Genomic DNA, 25,289 nt, shown 5'->3' with positions numbered 1-25,289 from the left:
CAGTATTCCTCCTCAATCTGTTCCTCTGTACATGCCTTAACCCTTTCAATCACAACCCTCCTATACAATTTACCAGGTTCACTCAACAAACTTATACCTCTGTAGTTTGAACACTCGCCTTTATCCCCCTTACCTTTCTACAGCGGCACTATACAAACATTCTGGCAATCCTCAGGCATCTCACCATGATCCATGCATACACTGAAAATCCTAATTAACCAATCAGCTACATTGTTACCCCCCTTTCTTCATAAATTCAAGTGCAATACCATCCACTCCAGCCACCTTGCCACATTGCATCCTACGTAAGGCTCTCAGCACTTGTCACTCTCAATGACTTTCTCACTTTGCACACCATCCCTACCCAAACACCAAACATCTGCCACCTGATCATCAAACACAGTTGGTAGTCCTTCAGAATACTCAGTCCATCTCCTACTTGGTTCATCACTACTTGTTACCACTTCCCCTTTTGCCCCCTTCACTGATGTTCCTATTTGTTCTCTGGTTTTTTGCTCATTATTAACCTCCTTCCAAAACATCTTACTCTCCCTAAAGTCTACTGATACTCTCTTACCCCAATAATCATTTGCCCTCTTTTTTAACCCATGCAACTTCCTCTCAATCTCCTGCTGGTTTCTCTTATACATCCCACAATCATTTGCACGCCTTCTCTGTAAGTACTGCTTAAATGCCTCTCTTTACTATCTCACTAGTAACTTTACTTCTTCATCCCACCATGTACTACTCTTTCTAATCTGTCCATTTCCAACTTTTTGCATGCCATATGCATCTTTTGCACGTGCTGGCACAGCTTCCCTAAATACCTCAGATTCCTCACCCAGTCCCTTGCTTCATTTACTATCAACTTTTGCCACTCTACAATTAGTCTTTTTTGCTATTACTTCATAAAAGGCTCTTTCCAAGTTCACTCACACCACGCCACTCTGTTCTCACTGATAATGTTTCCTTTTCCCTTAACTCTTTAAAATCTTCACCATCATCTCCACAAGAAAGTGAAAGACATCCCACCAGCTGCCTTTATCAGCACAAGTACATCAAAAAGTTTCTCTTTTACATGATTATCAATTTATGAGTAATCCAGTAATGCCCACTGACCATTTATCCTACTTATGTACGTTATTTATTTATTTATTTTGCTTTGTTGCTGTCTCCCGCATTAGCGAGGTAGCGCAAGGAAACAGATGAAAGAATGGCCCAACCCACCCACACACACGTCCACACACGCAAATATACATACCTATACATCTCAATGTACACATATATATACACACACAGACATATACATATATACACATGTACATAATTCATACTGTCTGCCTTTATTTATTCCCATCGCCACCTCGCCACACATGGAATAACAACCCCCTCCCCCCTCATGTGTGCGAGGTAGCACTAGGAAAAGACAACAAAGGCCCCATTCGTTCACACTCAGTCTCTAGCTCTCATGTAATAATACACCGAAACCACAACTCCCTTTCCACATCCAGGCCCCACAGAATTTTCCATGGTTTACCCCAGACGCTTCACATGCCCTGGTTTTCCATTGACAGCACGTCGACCTCGGTATACCACATCGTTCCAATTCACTCTATTCCTTGCACGCCTTTCACCCTCCTGCATGTTCAGGCCCCGATCACTCAAAATCTTTTTCACTCCATCTTTCCACCTCCAATTTGGTCTCCCACTTCTCCTCATTCCCTCCACCTCTGACACATATATCCTCTTAGTCAATCTTTCCTCACTCATTCTCTCCATGTGACCAAACCATTTCAAAACACCCTCTTCTGCTCTCTCAACCACACTCTTTTTATTTCCACACATCTCACTTACCCTTACATTATTTACTCGATCAAACCACCTCACACCACATATTGTCCTCAAACATCTCATTTCCAACACATCCACCCTCCTGCACACAACCCTATCCATAGCCAACGCCTCGCAACCATACAACATTGTTGGAACCACTATTCCTTCAAACATACCCATTTTTGCTTTCCGAGATAATGTTCTCGACTTCCACACATTCTTCAACACTCCCAGAATTTTTGCCCCCCCCTCCCCACCCTATGATTCACTTCCGCTTCCATGGTTCCATCCGTTGCCAGATCCACTTCCAGATATCTAAAACACTTTACTTCCTCCAGTTTTTCTCCATTCAAACTTACCTCCCAATTGACTTGACCCTCAACCCTACTGTACCTAATAACCTTGCTCTTATTCACATTTACTCTTAACTTTCTCCTTTCACACACTTTACCAAACTCAGTCACCAGCTTCTGCAGTTTCTCACATGAATCAGCCACCAGCGCTGTATCATCAGCGAACAACAACTGACTTCCCAAGCTCTCTCATCCACAACAGACTTCATACTTGCCCCTTTTTCCAAAACTCTTGCATTCACCTCCCTAACAACCCCATCCATAAACAAATTAAACAACCATGGAGACATCACATACCCCTGCCGCAAACCTACATTCACTGAGAACCAATCACTTTCCTCTCTTCCTACACATACACATGCCTTACATCCTCGATAAAAACTTTTCACTGCTTCTAACAACCTGCCTCCCACACCATATATTCTTAATACCTTCCACAGAGCATCTGTATCAATTCTACCATATGCCTTCTCCAGATCCATAAATGCTACATACAAATCCATTTGCTTTTCTAAGTATTTCTCACATACATTCTTCAAAGCAAACACCTGATCCACACATCCTCTACCACTTCTGAAACCACACTGCTCTTCCCCAATCTGATGCCCTGTACATGCCTTCACCCTCTCAATCAATACCCTCCCATATAATTTCCCAGGAATACTCAACAAACTTATACCTCTGTAATTTGAGCACTCACTCTTATCCCCTTTGCCTTTGTACAATGGCACTGTGCAAGCATTCCACCAATCCTCAGGCACCTCACCATGAATCATACATACATTAAATAACCTTACCAACCAGTCAACAATACAGTCACCCCCTTTTTTAATAAATTCCACTGCAATACCATCCAAACCTGCTGCCTTGCCGGCTTTCATCTTCCGCAAAGCTTTTACTACCTCTTCTCTGTTTACCAAATCATTTTCCCTAACCCTCTCACTTTGCACACCACCTCGACCAAAACACCCTATATCTGCCACTCTATCATCAAACACATTCAACAAACCTCCAAAATACTCACTCCATCTCCTCACATCACCACTACTTTTTATCACCTCCCCATTAGCCCCTTCGCTGAAGTTCCCATTTGCTCCCTTGTCTTATGCAATTTATTTACCTCCTTCCAAAACATCTTTTTATTCTCCCTAAAATTTAATGATACTCTCTCACCCCAACTCTCATTTGCCCTCCTTTTCACCTCTTGCACCTTTCTCTTGACTTCCTGCCTCTTTCTTTTATATGTCTCCCACTCATTTGCATTTTTTCCCTGCAAAAATTGTCCAAATGCCTCTTTCTTCTCTTTCACTAATAATCTTACTTCTTCATCCACCACTCACTACCCTTTCTAATCGACCCACCTCCCACACTTCTCATGCCACAAGCATCTTTTGCACAAGCCATCACTGCTTCCCTAAATACATCCCATTCCTTCCCCACTACCCTTACCTCCTTTGTCTTCTCACCTTTTTCCATTCTGTACTCAGTCTCTCTCTCCTGGTACTTCCTCACACAAGTCTCCTTCCCAAGCTCACTTACTCTCTCCACTCTCTTCACCCCAACATTCTCTCTTCTTTTCTGAAAACCCCTACAAATCTTCACCTTCGCCTCCACAAGATAATGATCAGACATCCCTCCAGTTGCACCTCTCAACACATTAACGTCCAAAAGTCTCTCTTCACCTGCCTATCAATTAACACGTAATCCAATAATGCTCTCTGGCCATCTCTCCTACTTACATATGTATATATATATGTATATCTCGCTTTTTAAACCAGGTATGCCCAATCACCAGTCCTTTTTCAGCACATAAATCTACAAGCTCTTCACCATTTCCATTTACAACACTGAACACCCATGTATACCAATTATTCCCTCAACTGCCACATTACTCACCTTTGCATTCATATCACCCATCACTATAACCCGGTCTTGTGCATCAAAACCACTAACACACTCATTCAGCTGCTCCCAAAACACTTGCCTCTCGATCTTTCTTCTCATGCCAAGGTGCATATGCACCAATAATCACCAATCTCTCTCCATCAACTTTCAGTTTTACCCATATCAATCTAGAATTTACTTTCTTACACTCTATCACATATTCCCACCACTCCTGTTTCAGGAGTAGTGCTACTCCTTCCTTTGATCTTGTCCTCTCACTAACCCCTGACTTTACTCCTAAGAAATTTCCAAACCATTCTTCCCCTTTACCCTTGAGCTTCGTTTCACTCAGAGCCAAAAACATCCAGGTTCCTTTCCTCAAACATACTACCTATCTCTCCTTTTTTCTCATCTTGGTTACATCCACACACATTTAGACACCCCAATCTGAGCCTTTGAAAAGGATGAGCACTCCCCGTGTGACTCCTTCTTCTGTTTCCCCTTTTAGAAAGTTAGAATACGAGGAGGGAAGGGTTTCTAGCCCCCCGCTCCCGTCTCCTTTAGTCACCTTCTACGACATGAGGAATGCGTGGGAAGTATTCTTTTTCCCCTATCCACTATATACACACACAGACATATAAATATATACACATGCACCTAAGTCATACTGTCTGCCTTTATTTATTCCCATCGCCACCTCGCCACACATGGAATAACATCCCCCTCCCCCCTCATGTGTGCGAGGTAGCACTAGGAAAAGACAACAAAGGCCACATTCGTTCACACTCGGTTTCCCCATACAAAGTATTACCCAACTAACCTGTTCCTCTACCTTGCTAAACCAAATGACCTTACTTTTATTCACACTCTCAACTACCTTCTTTCACACACACTTCCAAACTCAGTCACCAGCTTCTGTAGTTTCTCACCTGAATCTGCCACCAGTTCTGTATCATCAAGCAGACAACAACTGACTCACTTTCCATGCCCTCTCATCCCCTGCAGACTGCTTACTTGCCGCTCCTCTCACTGCCCCTGCCTCCAAGACTCGCACATCCCATCCATAAACAAATTAAACAACCATGGAGACATCACACACCCCTGTCGCAAACCTACATTAACTGAGAACCAATCATTTTCCTCTCTTCCTACACATACACATGCCTTACATCCTTGATAATAACTTTTCACTGCTTCTAACAACTTGCTTCCTACACCATATATTCTTAATACTTCAACAAGCATTTCTGTCACTCCTATCGCATGATTCCTCCAGATCCATAAATGCCATATACAAATTCATCTGTTTCTCTAAGTATTTCTTACACATATTCTTTGAGGCAAACACCTGATCCACACATCCTATACCATCTCTGAAACCACAGTATTCCTCCTCAATCTGTTCCTCTGTACATGCCTTAACCCTTTCAATCACAACCCTCCTATACAATTTACCAGGTTCACTCAACAAACTTATACCTCTGTAGTTTGAACACTCGCCTTTATCCCCTTACCTTTCTACAGCGGCACTATACAAACATTCTGGCAATCCTCGGGCATCTCACCATGATCCATGCATACACTGAAAATCCTAATTAACCAATCAGCTACATTGTTACCCCCCTTTCTTCATAAATTCAAGTGCAATACCATCCACTCCAGCCACCTTGCCACATTGCATCCTACGTAAGGCTCTCAGCACTTGTCACTCTCAATGACTTTCTCACTTTGCACACCATCCCTACCCAAACACCAAACATCTGCCACCTGATCATCAAACACAGTTGGTAGTCCTTCAGAATACTCAGTCCATCTCCTACTTGGTTCATCACTACTTGTTACCACTTCCCTTTTGCCCCCTTCACTGATGTTCCTATTTGTTCTCTGGTTTTTTGCTCATTATTAACCTCCTTCCAAAACATCTTACTCTCCCTAAAGTCTACTGATACTCTCTTACCCCAATAATCATTTGCCCTCTTTTTTAACCCATGCAACTTCCTCTCAATCTCCTGCTGGTTTCTCTTATAACATCCCACAATCATTTGCACGCCTTCTCTGTAAGTACTGCTTAAATGCCTCTCTTTACTATCTCACTAGTAACTTTACTTCTTCATCCCACCATGTACTACTCTTTCTAATCTGTCCATTTCCAACTTTTTGCATGCCATATGCATCTTTTGCACGTGCTGGCACAGCTTCCCTAAATACCTCAGATTCCTCACCCAGTCCCTTGCTTCATTTACTATCAACTTTTGCCACTCTACAATTAGTCTTTTTTGCTATTACTTCATAAAAGGCTCTTTCCAAGTTCACTCACAACACCACGCCACCTGTTTCTCATGATAATGTTTTCCTTTTCCCTTAACTCTTTAAAATCTTCACCATCATCTCCACAAGAAAGTGAAAGACATCCCACCAGCTGCCTTTATCAGCACAAGTACATCAAAAAGTTTCTCTTTTACATGATTATCAATTTATGAGTAATCCAGTAATGCCCACTGACCATTTATCCTACTTATGTACGTTATTTATTTATTTATTTTGCTTTGTTGCTGTCTCCCGCATTAGCGAGGTAGCGCAAGGAAACAGACGAAGGAAATGGCCCAACCCACCCCCAAACACATGTATATACATACACGTCCACACACGCAAATATACATACCCATACATCTCAATGTACACATATATATACACACACAGACATATAAATATATACACATGCACCTAAGTCATACTGTCTGCCTTTATTTATTCCCATCGCCACCTCGCCACACATGGAATAACAACCCCCTCCCCCCTCATGTGTGCGAGGTAGCACTAGGAAAAGACAACAAAGGCCCCATTCGTTCACACTCAGTCTCTAGCTCTCATGTAATAATACACCGAAACCACAACTCCCTTTCCACATCCAGGCCGCCACAGAGCTTTCCCTCCCACCTTTTTTGAACCTTTCCCATGTTTACCCCAAACCTTCACATGCCCTGGTTCAATCCATTAACAGCACGACGACCCCAGTATACCACATCGTTCCAATTCACTCTATTCCTTGCACGCCTTTCACTCTTCTGCATGTTCAGGCCCCGATCACTCAAAATCTTTTTCACTCCATCTTTCCACCTCCAATCTGGTCTCCCACTTCTCCTCGTTCCCTCCACCTCTGACACATATATCCTCTTGGTCAATCTTTCCTCACTCATTCTCTCCATGTGACCAAACCATTTCAAAACACCCTCTTCTGCTCTCTCAACCACACTCTTTTTATTTCCACAAATCTCTCTTACCCTTACATTATTTACTCGATCAAACCACCTCACACCACATATTGTCCTCAAACATCTCATTTCCAGCACATCCACCCTCCTCCGCACAACTCTACCCATAGCCCATGCCTCGCAACCATACAACATTTTTGGAACCACTATTCCTTCAAACATACCCATTTTTGCTTTCTGAGATAATGTTCTCGACTTCCAAACATTCTTCAAGGCTCCCAGGATTTTTGCCCCCTCCCCCACCCTATGATTCACTTCTGCTTCCATGGTTCCATCCACTGCCAGATCCACTCCTAGTTATCTAAAACACTTTACTTCCTCCAGTTTTTCTCCATTCAAACTTACCTCCCAATTGACTTGACCCTCAACCCTACTGTACCTAATAGCCTTGCTCTTATTCACATTTACTCTCAACTTTCTTCTTTCACACACTTTACCAAACTCAGTCACTAGCTTCTGCAGTTTCTCACATGAATCAGCCACCAGCGCTGTATCATCAGCGAACAACAACTGACTCACTTCCCAAGCTCTCTCATCCACAACAGACTGCATACTTGTCCCTCTTTCCAAAACTCTTGCATTCACCTCCCTAACAACCCCATCCATAAACAAATTAAACAACCATGGAGACATCACACACCCCTGTCGCAAACCTACATTAACTGAGAACCAATCATTTTCCTCTCTTCCTACACGTACACATGCCTTACATCCTTGATAATAACTTTTCACTGCTTCTAACAACTTGCTTCCTACACCATATATTCTTAATACCTTCCACAGAGCATCTCTATCAACTCTATCATATGCCTTCTCCAGATCCATAAATGCTTCATACAAATCCATTTGCTTTTCTAAGTATGTCTCGCATACATTCTTCAAAGCAAACACCTGATCCACACATCCTCTACCACTTCTGAAACCACACTGCTCTTCCCCAATCTGATGCTCTGTACATGCCTTCACCTCCTCAATCAATACCCTCCTAAATAATTTACCAGGAATACTCAACAAGCTTATACCTCTGTAATTTGAGCACTCACTCTTATCCCCTTTGCCTTTGTACAATGGCACTATGCAAGCATTCTGCCAATCCTCAGGCACCTCACCATGAATCATACATACATTAAATAACCTTACCAACCAGTCAACAATACAGTCACCCCCTTTTATAATAAATTCCACTGCAATACCATCCAAACCTGCTGCCTTGCCGGCTTTCATCTCCCGCAAAGCTTTTACTACCTCTTCTCTGTTCACCAAATCATTTTCCCTAACCCTCTCACTTTACACACCACCTCGACCAAAACACCCTATATCTGCCACTCTATCATTAAACACATTCAACAAACCTTCAAAATACTCACTCCATCTCCTTCTCACATCACCACTACTTGTTATCACCTCCCCATTAGCCCCCTTCACTGAAGTTCCCATTTGCTCCCTTGTCTTACGCACTTTATTTACCTCCTTCCGAAACATCTTTTTATTCTCCCTAAAATTTAATGATACTCTCTCACCCCAACTCTCATTTGCCCTCCTTTTCACCTCTTGCACCTTTCTCTTGACTTCCTGCCTCTTTCTTTTATATGTCTCCCACTCATTTGCATTTTTTCCCTGCAAAAATTGTCCAAATGCCTCTTTCTTCTCTTTCACTAATAATCTTACTTCTTCATCCCACCACTCACTACCCTTTCTAATCGACCCACCTCCCACACTTCTCATGCCACAAGCATCTTTTGCACAAGCCATCACTGCTTCCCTAAATACATCCCATTCCTTCCCCACTACCCTTACCTCCTTTGTTCTCACCTTTTTCCATTCTGTACTCAGTCTCTCCTGGTACTTCCTCACACAAGTCTCCTTCCCAAGCTCACTTACTCTCTCCACTCTCTTCACCCCAACATTCTCTCTTCTTTTCTGAAAACCCCTACAAATCTTCACCTTCGCCTCCACAAGATAATGATCAGACATCCCTCCAGTTGCACCTCTCAACACATTAACGTCCAAAAGTCTCTCTTTCACCTGCCTATCAATTAACACGTAATCCAATAATGCTCTCTGGCCATCTCTCCTACTTACATATGTATATATATATGTATATCTCGCTTTTTAAACCAGGTATGCCCAATCACCAGTCCTTTTTCAGCACATAAATCTACAAGCTCTTCACCATTTCCATTTACAACACTGAACACCCCATGTATACCAATTATTCCCTCAACTGCCACATTACTCACCTTTGCATTCATATCACCCATCACTATAACCCGGTCTTGTGCATCAAAACCACTAACACACTCATTCAGCTGCTCCCAAAACACTTGCCTCTCGATCTTTCTTCTCATGCCAAGGTGCATATGCACCAATAATCACCAATCTCTCTCCATCAACTTTCAGTTTTACCCATATCAATCTAGAATTTACTTTCTTACACTCTATCACATATTCCCACCACTCCTGTTTCAGGAGTAGTGCTACTCCTTCCTTTGATCTTGTCCTCTCACTAACCCCTGACTTTACTCCCAAGACATTCCCAAACCACTCTTCCCCTTTACCCTTGAGCTTCGTTTCACTCAGAGCCAAAACATCCAGGTTCCTTTCCTCAAACATACTACCTATCTCTCCTTTTTTCTCATCTTGGTTACATCCACACACATTTAGACACCCCAATCTGAGCCTTTGAAAAGGATGAGCACTCCCCGTGTGACTCCTTCTTCTGTTTCCCCTTTTAGAAAGTTAGAATACGAGGAGGGAAGGGTTTCTAGCCCCCCGCTCCCGTCCCCTTTAGTCACCTTCTACGACATGAGGAATGCGTGGGAAGTATTCTTTTTCCCCTATCCACTATATACACACAGACATATAAATATATACACATGCACCTAAGTCATACTGTCTGCCCTTATTCATTCGCCACCCCCGCCACACATGAAATGAAAACCCCCTCCCCTGCATGTGCGCAAGGTAGCACTAGGAAAAGACAACAAAGGCCACATTCGTTCACACTCGGTTTCCCCCATACAAAGTATTACCCCAACTAACCTGTTCCTCTACCTTGCTAAACCAAATGACCTTACTTTTATTCACACTCTCAACTACCTTCTTTCACACACACTTCCAAACTCAGTCACCAGCTTCTGTAGTTTCTCACCTGAATCTGCCACCAGTTCTGTATCATCAAGCAGACAACAACTGACTCACTTTCCATGCCCTCTCATCCCCTGCAGACTGCTTACTTGCCCCTGCCTCCAAGACTCGCACATCCCATCCATAAACAAATTGAACAACCATGGTGACATCACACATCTCTGCTGCAAACCATCCTTCACCTGGAACCATTCACTCCCCTCTTTTCCTACTCATATACATGTCTTACGCCCTTGATATAAACATCTCACTGCATCTAGCAGGTTTTCTCTCACACCATATAGTATTCTTAATACTTTCAACAAGCATTTCTGTCACTCCTATCGCATGATTCCTCCAGATCCATAAATGCCATATACAAATTCATCTGTTTCTCTAAGTATTTCTTACACATATTCTTTGAGGCAAACACCTGATCCACACATCCTATACCATCTCTGAAACCACAGTATTCCTCCTCAATCTGTTCCTCTGTACATGCCTTAACCCTTTCAATCACAACCCTCCTATACAATTTACCAGGTTCACTCAACAAACTTATACCTCTGTAGTTTGAACACTCGCCTTTATCCCCCTTACCTTTCTACAGCGGCACTATACAAACATTCTGGCAATCCTCAGGCATCTCACCATGATCCATGCATACACTGAAAATCCTAATTAACCAATCAGCTACATTGTTACCCCCCTTTCTTCATAAATTCAAGTGCAATACCATCCACTCCAGCCACCTTGCCACATTGCATCCTACGTAAGGCTCTCAGCACTTGTCACTCTCAATGACTTTCTCACTTTGCACACCATCCCTACCCAAACACCAAACATCTGCCACCTGATCATCAAACACAGTTGGTAGTCCTTCAGAATACTCAGTCCATCTCCTACTTGGTTCATCACTACTTGTTACCACTTCCCCTTTTGCCCCCTTCACTGATGTTCCTATTTGTTCTCTGGTTTTTTGCTCATTATTAACCTCCTTCCAAAACATCTTACTCTCCCTAAAGTCTACTGATACTCTCTTACCCCAATAATCATTTGCCCTCTTTTTTAACCCATGCAACTTCCTCTCAATCTCCTGCTGGTTTCTCTTATACATCCCACAATCATTTGCACGCCTTCTCTGTAAGTACTGCTTAAATGCCTCTCTTTACTATCTCACTAGTAACTTTACTTCTTCATCCCACCATGTACTACTCTTTCTAATCTGTCCATTTCCAACTTTTTGCATGCCATATGCATCTTTTGCACGTGCTGGCACAGCTTCCCTAAATACCTCAGATTCCTCACCCAGTCCCTTGCTTCATTTACTATCAACTTTTGCCACTCTACAATTAGTCTTTTTTGCTATTACTTCATAAAAGGCTCTTTCCAAGTTCACTCACACCACGCCACTCTGTTCTCACTGATAATGTTTCCTTTTCCCTTAACTCTTTAAAATCTTCACCATCATCTCCACAAGAAAGTGAAAGACATCCCACCAGCTGCCTTTATCAGCACAAGTACATCAAAAAGTTTCTCTTTTACATGATTATCAATTTATGAGTAATCCAGTAATGCCCACTGACCATTTATCCTACTTATGTACGTTATTTATTTATTTATTTTGCTTTGTTGCTGTCTCCCGCATTAGCGAGGTAGCGCAAGGAAACAGATGAAAGAATGGCCCAACCCACCCACACACACGTCCACACACGCAAATATACATACCTATACATCTCAATGTACACATATATATACACACACAGACATATACATATATACACATGTACATAATTCATACTGTCTGCCTTTATTTATTCCCATCGCCACCTCGCCACACATGGAATAACAACCCCCTCCCCCCTCATGTGTGCGAGGTAGCACTAGGAAAAGACAACAAAGGCCCCATTCGTTCACACTCAGTCTCTAGCTCTCATGTAATAATACACCGAAACCACAACTCCCTTTCCACATCCAGGCCCCACAGAATTTTCCATGGTTTACCCCAGACGCTTCACATGCCCTGGTTTTCCATTGACAGCACGTCGACCTCGGTATACCACATCGTTCCAATTCACTCTATTCCTTGCACGCCTTTCACCCTCCTGCATGTTCAGGCCCCGATCACTCAAAATCTTTTTCACTCCATCTTTCCACCTCCAATTTGGTCTCCCACTTCTCCTCATTCCCTCCACCTCTGACACATATATCCTCTTAGTCAATCTTTCCTCACTCATTCTCTCCATGTGACCAAACCATTTCAAAACACCCTCTTCTGCTCTCTCAACCACACTCTTTTTATTTCCACACATCTCACTTACCCTTACATTATTTACTCGATCAAACCACCTCACACCACATATTGTCCTCAAACATCTCATTTCCAACACATCCACCCTCCTGCACACAACCCTATCCATAGCCAACGCCTCGCAACCATACAACATTGTTGGAACCACTATTCCTTCAAACATACCCATTTTTGCTTTCCGAGATAATGTTCTCGACTTCCACACATTCTTCAACACTCCCAGAATTTTTGCCCCCCCCTCCCCACCCTATGATTCACTTCCGCTTCCATGGTTCCATCCGTTGCCAGATCCACTTCCAGATATCTAAAACACTTTACTTCCTCCAGTTTTTCTCCATTCAAACTTACCTCCCAATTGACTTGACCCTCAACCCTACTGTACCTAATAACCTTGCTCTTATTCACATTTACTCTTAACTTTCTCCTTTCACACACTTTACCAAACTCAGTCACCAGCTTCTGCAGTTTCTCATATGAATCAGCCACCAGCGCTGTATCATCATCGAACAACAACTGACTTCCCAAGCTCTCTCATCCACAACAGACTTCATACTTGCCCCTTTTTCCAAAACTCTTGCATTCACCTCCCTAACAACCCCATCCATAAACAAATTAAACAACCATGGAGACATCACATACCCCTGCCGCAAACCTACATTCACTGAGAACCAATCACTTTCCTCTCTTCCTACACATACACATGCCTTACATCCTCGATAAAAACTTTTCACTGCTTCTAACAACCTGCCTCCCACACCATATATTCTTAATACCTTCCACAGAGCATCTGTATCAATTCTACCATATGCCTTCTCCAGATCCATAAATGCTACATACAAATCCATTTGCTTTTCTAAGTATTTCTCACATACATTCTTCAAAGCAAACACCTGATCCACACATCCTCTACCACTTCTGAAACCACACTGCTCTTCCCCAATCTGATGCCCTGTACATGCCTTCACCCTCTCAATCAATACCCTCCCATATAATTTCCCAGGAATACTCAACAAACTTATACCTCTGTAATTTGAGCACTCACTCTTATCCCCTTTGCCTTTGTACAATGGCACTGTGCAAGCATTCCACCAATCCTCAGGCACCTCACCATGAATCATACATACATTAAATAACCTTACCAACCAGTCAACAATACAGTCACCCCCTTTTTTAATAAATTCCACTGCAATACCATCCAAACCTGCTGCCTTGCCGGCTTTCATCTTCCGCAAAGCTTTTACTACCTCTTCTCTGTTTACCAAATCATTTTCCCTAACCCTCTCACTTTGCACACCACCTCGACCAAAACACCCTATATCTGCCACTCTATCATCAAACACATTCAACAAACCTCCAAAATACTCACTCCATCTCCTCACATCACCACTACTTTTTATCACCTCCCCATTAGCCCCTTCACTGAAGTTCCCATTTGCTCCCTTGTCTTATGCACTTTATTTACCTCCTTCCTTATATACGTATACTTGAATGTTTCCTTTTAAATTGGGTATTCCCAATCACCACTCCTTTTTCAGCTCACAATTCCAAAAGCTGTTCACCACTTCCATTCATAATACAGGTACACCACCAAATTTCTGGCAAATGATGGTTCTCCAGCTCCTTTAGTCCACACAAAATTATGTCAGGGAACTTGAAATTACTGCAGTCACGAGACTATTTTAGTGGGCAGCCACAGATGGTGTTGTGTGTAGGGCACGCTTATTTACATTCTTTACACTGCACTTGTTGGAGGTGATACTGCAATTCTGTGAGATTCCTCGCTTATTTTGCCTAAATTTAACCCTAGCTATGGCTTCTAAGACTTATGAGAGTGTCAGTCGTGGTGTCATATGTAAACCCCAGTCCATATCCATCCAAGATAAAGTAAAACTGTTGAAAAAAATGGACCGTGGTGTTTCGGTGCATAAGCTGTATGACATATACAGTATTGGTTCATCAACTGTTTATGACATAAAGAAGCATAGGGAGAAAATATTGAAATTCTATGCAGACAGTGATTCCAAGAAGCAAATGATGATTAGAGAAACTACGAAAGATGGTAAGACTACTGAGTATGATCGAGTGATGATGGATTGTTTTCGACAGCGTCAGAGTGATGGGGTGGACTTGTCAGGTAGCATGATAATGGGCCAGGCTAAGTTGTTCCATAAAGAACTTAAATTACAACATTTAATATTTGTTTAATTTGAATTTCTAGCAGTCCATGTTATACTTGAGACACATGGGAGATGTATAGTTAGTGGGTTAGAGGTGTGTTGATGAATTATTATTACATGATCATGGTTAGTCTGGCAAAATGGTTAATCTGGCAAGGCTTTGGAACCACGAGTGCTGGAAAATCAGTGGTGTACCTGTATTGAGTACCCCATGTTCCCCAATTACACCTTCAACTGCCACATTATTCACCTTCACATTCAAATCACCCATCACTAATACCTGGTCTTTTGCATCAAAACTGCTGACACACTCACGTGGCTGCTCTCAAAACACTTTCCTCTAATGATCTTTCTTTTTATGGCCATGTGCATAACCACTAATAATTGTCGATCTCGTGCCATCCTTTTTCATTTTTACCCACATCAGTCCAGAATTCATTTACTGGCACTCTTCCACATACTCCCACAACTCCTGATTCAGGAGTAGTGCTACTCCTTCCTTAGCTCTTGTCCTCTCACCAACCCCTGACTTTACTCCTAAGAAATTTCCAAACCATTCTTCCCCTTTACCCTTGAGCTTTGTTTCACTCAGAACCAGAATATCCAGGTTTCTTACCTCAAACATACTGTCTATCTTTCTTCTCATCTTGGTTACATGCACACGTTTAGACAACCTAGCCTGAGCCTTCACGAAGGATGAGCACTCCCCACTTGGCCCATTCTTCTGTTCTATGTTTTAGAAATTGAAATACAAGAAGGGGAGGGTTTCTAGCACCCTACTCCCTTTTTATTGCCTTCTATGATACACAGGGAATAAAAAGTAGATTTTTCTCCTCCACCCTAAGGATAGCCCATGGTTATGTATGTTAAGATATCTGTAGTATATTGATCTACAAACTGTTTCCTTGTAGGTCATGAACATCAATAAAAACACTCACAGTGTACAATAAAGTTTAACATAGTGCTACTTAAATATATACAAAGATGCATTCAATTATCTACCACAAATAACTGATGGCCCATGCATTCTTGTAAAACAAAGACATCAGTCAGAAAAAAAGGCACAAGGAGAATTTAATGTTAATATTCCAATGAAAAGTACTTTATCCTCAAGACATTCTAAAACTTCTGCAGTATAATGAATGTTTGAAAAATCATGCTTCCCTACAGGCCACTGTCATCATTCAGAAAAAAGTGCAGTAACAGTTCACTAAAGCTTAATCTATCAAGGCAAATGTAAGGCTTGCCACAGGCATCTTTCCTTCCAATCAATCAAAATAGCAGGCCTATGACCTAACCAGCCATCACGTAAAACATCACTAGAATACATCTCTTAATGTCATGAACATTTAAATTCAGAGGATCAACTTATTGAGAGAGCAGACTTATTCAGCATTAATTTTAACCATAAACCTGAGCTCTATCTCTCATCTATGCCATGAAAAAGGAGAGACTAGCCTTATGGATAGTCACTCATTATAGAGGAGGTTGGTGTGACATCAATGACTGGAAGCTGGTTGTAACAGCCCAGCGTTTAGTTTTAGTGTTGTATTTATGTAGTTCATTACGTAACTCCACAACGCATTACAGATGTGTTTTTTCCATGCATTTAACATGACTGTAATGTCTATCTTATTGACTACATTAGGAAGCTTAGCTAAAGAGCTACTTGATGGGAGGGTGGTGAGCAGTTGGATTTAAAAGTCCTTAAGAATGCATTTCATGAACAAAATCATATGAGCTAACCTATGGAACTGTAATTCTAAAGAAGTAATCATTATGCTTTTAGTACTATGTATTTGAGAGCATGATTTTTTTTAAGCATTACTTTGGGTCTAAAACATGTCCTTCACCTGATATATAATACTGCAAATTTCATCAGAATGAAAGTTGTTAGTCCATGAAAACAAATGTGGCAAGGACACTCACCCAAGCCCTAGTGGTGATTGGGTAGACAGAAGGATCACGGGTCTGGGCTGTGACCTTCACACGAACAAAGCTATCTGGAGATCCTGACAATCCTACCTGCCATTTCCACTGTCCTTGCTGTGAAAAGTAAGAAAATAGAGAAATATGAAGTTTAATAAATCATACGTTACATTTTTAACTATAATTTTATGGTAATTAAAAGATCCACCAAAAAGTGAATAAAAAGAAAATTGATGTGCTGTTAACACAACACTTTTAATATTGATCTCCACAACACCACATGGCAAGCTAAACATTTACCAAATCAGAAGAGAAATATCTATGAACAGTGAGGTGTCTCCTCTTTTCATTAATATCTTAAGGTCTGACCCCAGATGCTGCACAGATGATCACCCACGAATAACCATACATGCAGTATAGTCTTAATTTTTCCCTCTATTTTTGAGGAAATCCATGTTCCTCTTGCACCCTATAGGCATGTATAGATACCTTATGTCATCTGCAACTCTATTTATCCCAAAGAAAAATCTCAAAGCTCGATTAACCAGAGATCTCTATGGTGGAAAGAAATGGCACATCTGTCATTCAGGTCTTGCTCTGATGTGTAATGTAATCCATAAAGTTTTTGTAAGGTTTGTATGATGATCCCAGCCAACTATCATATTTAAGCATACAGTATCAAAAGACCATGAAGAGTAGTTCCATATGTAATATTAGCTGAAGATTCAATCTCTAAGCATGGAATAGTTATGAAAGGGAGGATCACATAATTACCTACTATTTGTATAGTGAGAGGGAGGAAGTTTTATATTCCAGGGACCCCATCTCTTGAGCCATACAACTTTTTAAACTTCTGTATGATGTCTGCTGACATAACTTTATAGGGAATAAATGCTTTTCTTTATGGCCTAACTGGATTCTGTTTATTATAATTATACATAATCGCAGTTTCCTGCATCAGTGAGGTAGCGCCAGGAAACAGATGAAGAATGGTCCATTCACTTATATATATACATAAATGCCCATATATGGACATATACATCATGTACATAGCAGCATATTACATATAAATACACACACAGACATGTGCATATATACACATGTACATATTGATGCTTGCTTTCATCCATTCCTGTTGTTACCCCGCCCCACAGGAAACAGCATCACTACCTCCCACTTCAGGAAAACAGACAAAAAAGGCCACATTTGTTCACACTTAGTCTCTAGCTGTCATGTGTTTACAGAACAAATTGGTATTACTGATAACTGGTCCTGCCAGAAGTTTTCCCATTGTAAAGCAATTATTTTTAAACTATGAAGAATTTGGTTGGAACTATGCTAAATATTACATAAAGTGATGACGAGAATAAAACCCTATAAAAATAGTGTGGACAAACTATGAAAGTTACTGAAAATTGGAAAAAAAAAAGTGTCTACAAAGATCATCGGTCAGCATTGTCAAATGATTTCTACAGTTGGTTTACTGCAAAGAGTAACAGTGTCTCTAAGTGATCATGTAAGTGAATTTGATCCAGACAGTGAAGCCTGGACTGAGTATAAGGAGTGTCTGCAACATCATTTCTTGGCAAATGAATTAGACAATGCATTCAAGATGAAAAACGTGCTGATAGCAATGGTAGGACCTAAGACATGCAAGTTACTGAGAAATCTGTGCAAGCCTAAACATCATAGAATAATGACTTTTGGAAAACTCTTTGAAGTGTTATCTAAACATCATTAGGCAAAGCTGTCAGACAGTAACAAGATTAAAATTCCATAAAAGAATTAGGTAACCAGGAGAGAGTGTTGCTCAGTATATGACTGACTAGGAAGAACACTGTAATTTCAGCACAACCAGTTAATTAGTAGGTATCAACGATGAACAGATTCATGTAATACTAATGACGTTGGAGCCCAAGATTGGTGAGATTCTGTTGTGCAAGAAAATCTACAATTTGGCAGTGGCAGTGGAGGCAACACAGGACATAATCAGGCATGAACAGCCATCATCCTTGCATGCAAAGACATAAGGCACACCCTGTTGGAGATGTGGTGAAGTTCATCATCCAAACAGCAGCTGGGTCAGAGACAAGAGGTGCTACAGCTGCTAACAAGTAGGCCATTTCTCCCATAAATGTCAGCAGTCTCAGCAACAGGACTGGACCATGAGAAGATGGGTTGGATGGGCATTGCCTAATAGCAGTTTCAGGCCTTCTCCAAACAACACAGCCAAGAGAGTGCCTTCAACAACCAAGAAGGAGAAGAGGACTGCCAAGAGGAGGTAAACTGGAAAATGTAGAAAACCAGGAAGAAGTATTATAAAACTGGTGTTGAGAAAGGTAAAGGGGATATTTTGAATACAATTTAAAACTATATTAGAGTGAGGTACAACTGGGAAGTGTTCAATCATTTGTGAGTAGACTAAATACTGAAGGGCAAGAGGTAGATTTGTAGACAGACAGTGGGGCAAGTTTTACCATAATCAATGAACATGTTTATGAGAGTCTGAGTGACAAGGTAGCCATATTACAAGAGAAACCAAAATCATACACTTGAGAAAGATTAAGAATCAGAGGTATTATAAAAGCTTATATCACACACCATAATATAGTATATGAGTTGCTTTCAGTAGTGGAATAAGGTGATGGACAAAATTTGTTAGGAAGAAATTGGTTACAAACACTCCAGATTTGACTGGAAGAATTCAGTATTTAATGTACAGGAACAATTGGATAGCAATGAAAAGTTTGTGAAGAAATGAAATATGCTGGTATATTTGAGGAAGGTTTGGGCACATACACTGGAGGGTGTAGGGAAGGCCAAAGTTTATGCAGTTGCTAGAATAAAGCCAAAATTTTTGATAGCTCAACCACTGCCTTTTTGTTTGAGAGGCCACAGACATAGAATTGGACAGGATAGTGGCAAATGGAACTCTCACACCAGTGAGAAGCTCAGAATGGGCCACTCCGATAGTGTCCAAGCCATCCCCACAGTTAGAATTTGTGGAGACTTTAAAGTGATGGTAAACCCAGTGGCTGAGAAGGAGACTTTTTCAGTTCCAAAAATAGATGACTAATTGACCAGTTCTATAGGAGTTAAGTCATTTTCAAAATTGGACTTTAGTGCTTATTAACAAATGGTACTGGATGAAGAGTTAAAGAAATATTTTGTGATTGGCACACACAGAGGGTTGCTCAGGTATAACAGATTATGCTATGGGATCAAGAGTGCACCTGGGATTTTTCAGAGACGTACAACCTATTGAGAGATATTCCACACATGGTTGTATATTTAGATGATATTTTGATCACTGAAGCGGAACATAGGTTTGACCAAGGTGGTAGAGAGATGAAATGAAAAAGGCTTAAAACTGCATTTTGAAAAATTTGAGTTTTCCAAAACAGTACGAGTTATTTAGGACACAAAATTGATACACAGCATTCATGTATTACAAGGTAAATTAAAAGCAATTGTGGATGCAACCAGGACAAGAGATGTGCAAACATTGCAATCATTCTTAAGAGGTATGAATTTTTATGGTAAATTTCTCAGGACCCTCTCTTCAGTGCTTGTGCCATTGTATAAATTAAGGAAGGGGGTGCAATGGCAGTGGTTGCAACAAGAAGCTCCATTAAGAAAGCAGAACAGATGTTATTGTCTGGTCAGGTTTTGGTACATTATGATCCAGATAGGCCTCTTGTTTTGTCATGTGATATATCAACTTATGGTGTAGGGGCAGTGCTAGCACACCAAAAGGAAGATGGATCAGAACTACCTGTAGCTTTTGCTTCATGAAAACTGAATGATACTGGGAAAAATTATACACAAATTGACAGGAAGAGTTTGGCAGTAGTGTTTGGTGTGCACCATTTTCATAGCTATGTGTATGGAAGATCATTTACAATAGTCACAGCCTACAAGCCCATAGTTTCACTTTTACACAAACACAAGGCATTGCCCAGTATGGCTAGTGCAAGAATACAACATTGGGCCATCTCATTTGCTGCTAATGATTACCAGTTGAAGTTTAGAAATTGTCATGACAATGCAAATGCTGACCTAGTGAGTAGGTTACCATTGGCAGAAAAACCAGCTTCAGTACACCCCCCACAGAAACCATATTGTTGTTAGAACACACTGAAGATTCACTAGTTGCAGCTAAGCATATCAGAAGATTGACAGCACATGACCCAGTATATGTTAAAGTTTTGTCTTTTATCAAGAATGGTTGGTGAGAAGTTGTTCAGGTTCCAGAATTTAAATAATTTTGTGTGCCTAGGGATGAACTTAACACAGATGAAGGTTGCATAATGTTAGGGGAACAGGGTTGTGGTTCCTCCAGCAGGACAGCAAAGTGTATTGAGAACTGCACGAGCCTCATCGAGGTATCTTCACAATGAAGGGGAATGCTACATCATATGTTTAGTGGCCTAATTTAGATAAAGATATTGAACAAATGGTAGAAACTTGTAAGATCTGTGAAGTGAATAGAAATGATTCCTGCTTTACATCCCTTCCTGCGTGGTCATACCCCATTGTATTTGGCCCTTTTTGATGCCTATTCAAAATGGTCTGAGGTAAGAATTATGAATAGTGCATCAACACTTGCAGCCACACACTTGCAGCCACTGCTGAGGAATGGGATATTTTTACCAATCATGGGCTGCTCTTAATGTTAGTCAGTGATGATGGAAGCCAATTTACCAGTTATGAATTTGGCCAATTTATACACAGAAATAGGATTGACCATGTTACATGTACTCCTTTTCACCCTAGCTCTAATGGAATGGCTGAAAGAGCTGTTCAAACATTCAGAAATGGGCTAAAGAAAATGAGAAGAGCAAACATCAAAACAAGATTGTCTGGGTTCTTATTCAGATATAGATGTTCACCACAGTCTGTAACTGGTAGTACCCCACCAGAGTACCTAATGGGACCCCTTGACCAAATGAGACCTAACATAAAAAGGAAACAAGAACAATAGAAAAATGATAGGGGCATACCTTTGAGGGAACTCAGGGTAAATGATGAAGTGTTTGTGGAGAATTATATTGGTAGGGGAACTTGGGTACCAGGAGTTGTAGTGGAAGTAAGTGGACCCCTGTCATATAAGATAGCATTGTGTGATAATACAGTTGTCGGGAGACATTTTGATCAAATGAAATTTAAAAGAATAAAGTTGTCAGAGAAGGGAGCTCCAAGGGAAGTAATCATAGAAGTGTGAGGTTGAGGATGGTACGAGTGACAAATAGCAGGCTACAAGACAAATGAGTTTTGGGAAAGTTGTGAGTCAGGAACCTGATAAAACACTTGAAGATCAAAGAGAGGGTAACATTAGTTTTCCAAGCCAAATAAGAGTCTGACATATGCAAGGGAGAAACCTGGAGTAAGTTTACCCTGTATGATTCCTGTAGGAAGCCCAGTGAAAATTTAAATAAGGTCAGGAAGAGTCATAAATTAACGTGTGAGATTAGTTATGTAGAAGATGACAGCAATATCAAGAACAAAACTGTAATACATAGCAGATGAAACAGACGAACAAGTAATTATACTGTACTTTTATTTAATTTCAAGGATGTGTATTTTCTGTTTGTAATATTCAAATCATTGTGTATTTGTATAATACAGTAAGGAGTTGGTAATTCCTTGACAATGAACAAGGTACAAATGTCAGTAAATACATTATTTTATACATACAACCAGTTTCAAATTTAAGGGGGAAAAGGATGACATAATTTTGTAGGGAATGAATGCTTTTCTATATGGCCCAAGTGGGTTCTGTTTACAAAACATAACTGTTTAACTGATTGCTGTGCTACCTAAAGTTTTCCCAGGGTAAAGCAATGAATTTTGGATGAGTGAATGTTTGATTAAAACTACCTTGACCAATATACTACACTAATTATTACATCTGCATTTACAATTTCCTCATTCATTTTTTTTTCTATGGATCCTCCAGTATTATACTATGAAATTATGTCTTTACATATAACAAGTTTCTTATTCAATTTTCTGTTATAGTCTCTGGTAGTTCTCTACCTGCATCTTTCACATAACTGATCACTATCTATACTATCAAGCTGATTCAGAAACTTAAAGGTTGGAATAAAGTTACCCCACACTCTATTCTCTTTCATGGTGGGCAGTTATAAAGGCTCAAGCCTTTCCCAGTTACTCTATCTGTCTGTATCTCTAATGTCTGTTCCAATTGGAACTCCCTTAAAAGGGTGGTCACAGCAACAGTCTCCATAACTAAAGAACTTTAGTGCCGCTTCTTAATTCTGGTAGTTTTTGTTGCCCTCTAGACCATTTATATTGGTTCTTTGTACTTCAAGTTCAGTGACCAAACCTGAGAAGCACATTCTAATGTTAACCTTATGTAGATTTTGAAATGCCTGTTGAATATTTCCTTATCCATATATTTAATGCTGTTAAATTATTTCTAGCAGAGAGGTTGTCTCTAATATTATTCTTCCAAAGTAGGACTGAGGCAATAGATTAGGAATAATGTCAACTCCCTTGTCCTTTTGGAAAGACAAAACAAAACAAAACAAACTAGTATATAGCACTCAAAAGCTACCTGATATAGGTGCTAACAACAGAAATATGCTTGCTGGCTGGGAGAAAATTAGTCCCAGATGCAGGCCTATATCAAATAAAAAATCCTCAAAGGTGAAGATGAAACTGGTTTTATCAATTCTTAATGTGATGCAGCTCCTTAAGTAAAGGACCTGAACTGAAATATAGTAGATGGTAAATTCCTCATAAACATTATGGTGCAACATTGGTAGACTATTTAAAACATGATACTGAAGGAAAGTTAGTCCATCATCATACTCCTAACATTGATTCAAGGGACAACTTTTGCTTTAAGTTCACTAGAATGTCATCTGTAAACCAGCCAAGGCAAGGGAAATTTCCAGTTACAAGTATGGCTTATTTACATTTTTTCTTTTAATGCCTCCCACCCCATGATGACTTAGGGATCAAGAAATCTTGCCTCAACAAGATCATTGTGGTACACTCACACCTCCAGGTATTCATATCAGGGGCTACCTTGCAAGATAGTTGCTCAAAACTACAACCATACCATAGGAGAAACAGACATAGTCTTATGACTCACTGGGATCAAAATGTTGACTAGTGTTTAACAGCATTAGGTGGGTCTAAACAGCTTTTGGCCTTGGTATTAGCCTTGATTTCCCAACAAGCCATAGGGTAAAAGAAACAATCTTAAGTCTGGCATAAAAACGTACAGAAGCTACAATTAAAGGTTCTCAGTGGGAAAAAGGGCTTCCCTATAAAGCTCCATTTTAAAAGAAAAACTTTGCCCTACAAGGATCACCTAAATTTTTTAAGCCTTTAGGGCAGACTGTCCCCTAATTCATCAGAGTGTTGTATTTTTTCATGGTGCGGGACTCACCAGATACCATGGATCAATGAATCAGCTTGCCAACCATAACTGTGGAAAAATCTTTACCCACTACTTCTTCCCAACACCTGGTTCTGTGAGAGAGAGAAAAAAAAAGTTTTCAAGAACAAAACACTCCCCACTTCCATGACCAAGTTGAGGGAGCTACTATCTTCTCAAATGTCAACTGAAGTTAAAATAAAACCAAAGGAGGTAAGAAGTTGACCAGTTCACAAATGAGCTAGGCTAGCACTGACATGGGTTTGAAAATGTAATTCCACTTTAAACTCCCGTGGCGTAGTGGTTAGCATTCCTGAACATGACCCATTCAAGGGCCACCCAGGGTCAAGTGCAAAGGTTTGAATCCTGGTTGCGGCAATCTGTCCACAGTCAATCCCAGCTGTTCATCCACCCCTAGGGATTGGTTGATAAAATGGGTACCTGGCTCAGGCTAGAGGGTGTTTTGAAATGGTTTGGGAACATGGAGAGAATGAGTGAGGAAAGATTGACCAAGAGGATATATGTGTCGGAGGTGGAGGGAACGAGGAGAAGTGGGAGACCAAATTGGAGGTGGAAAGATGGAGTGAAAAAGATTTTGTGTGATCGGGGCCTGAACATGCAGGAGGGTGAAAGGAGGGCAAGGAATAGAGTGAATTGGATCGATGTTGTATACCGGGGTTGACGTGCTGTCAGTGGATTGAATCAGGGCATGTGAAGCGTCTGGGGTAAACCATAGAAAGCTGTGTAGGTATGTATATTTGCGTGTGTGGACGTATGTATATACATGTGTATGGGGGTGGGTTGGGCCATTTCTTTCGTCTGTTTCCTTGCGCTACCTCGCAAATGTGGGAGACAGCTGCAAAAAAAAAAAAAGAAAAAAAAAAAAATATATATATATATATATATATATATATATATATATATATATATATATATATATATATATATATATATATATGGTGGCTGATTCGGGTGAGAAACTGCAGAAGTTGG

General features: G+C 40.7%; 2 protein-coding genes across 4 annotated transcripts in view; one reads left to right on the top strand and one right to left on the bottom strand.

Moving 5' to 3' along the window:
- pch2 (pachytene checkpoint 2 protein) overlaps positions 1–25,289 on the top strand; it is a 429,043-nt gene that overhangs the window by 76,254 nt on the left and 327,500 nt on the right. The gene's annotated exons all lie outside the window — the stretch shown is intronic.
- LOC139754612 (calcium-activated chloride channel regulator 1-like) overlaps positions 1–25,289 on the bottom strand; it is a 237,715-nt gene that overhangs the window by 62,022 nt on the left and 150,404 nt on the right. For both annotated transcript variants that reach the window (XM_071672059.1, XM_071672060.1), the window contains exon 13: positions 16,886–17,002. In XM_071672059.1, the coding sequence (XP_071528160.1) occupies positions 16,886–17,002 (117 nt within the window). The remainder of the gene's footprint in view (positions 1–16,885; positions 17,003–25,289) is intronic.

The sequence above is a fragment of the Panulirus ornatus genome, chromosome 17 (assembly GCF_036320965.1).
Source record: "Panulirus ornatus isolate Po-2019 chromosome 17, ASM3632096v1, whole genome shotgun sequence".
Taxonomy (NCBI): domain Eukaryota; kingdom Metazoa; phylum Arthropoda; class Malacostraca; order Decapoda; family Palinuridae; genus Panulirus; species Panulirus ornatus.
The sequence above is the reverse complement of the archived record's forward strand: the minus strand, read 5'-3'. Positions and strand labels throughout refer to the sequence as shown.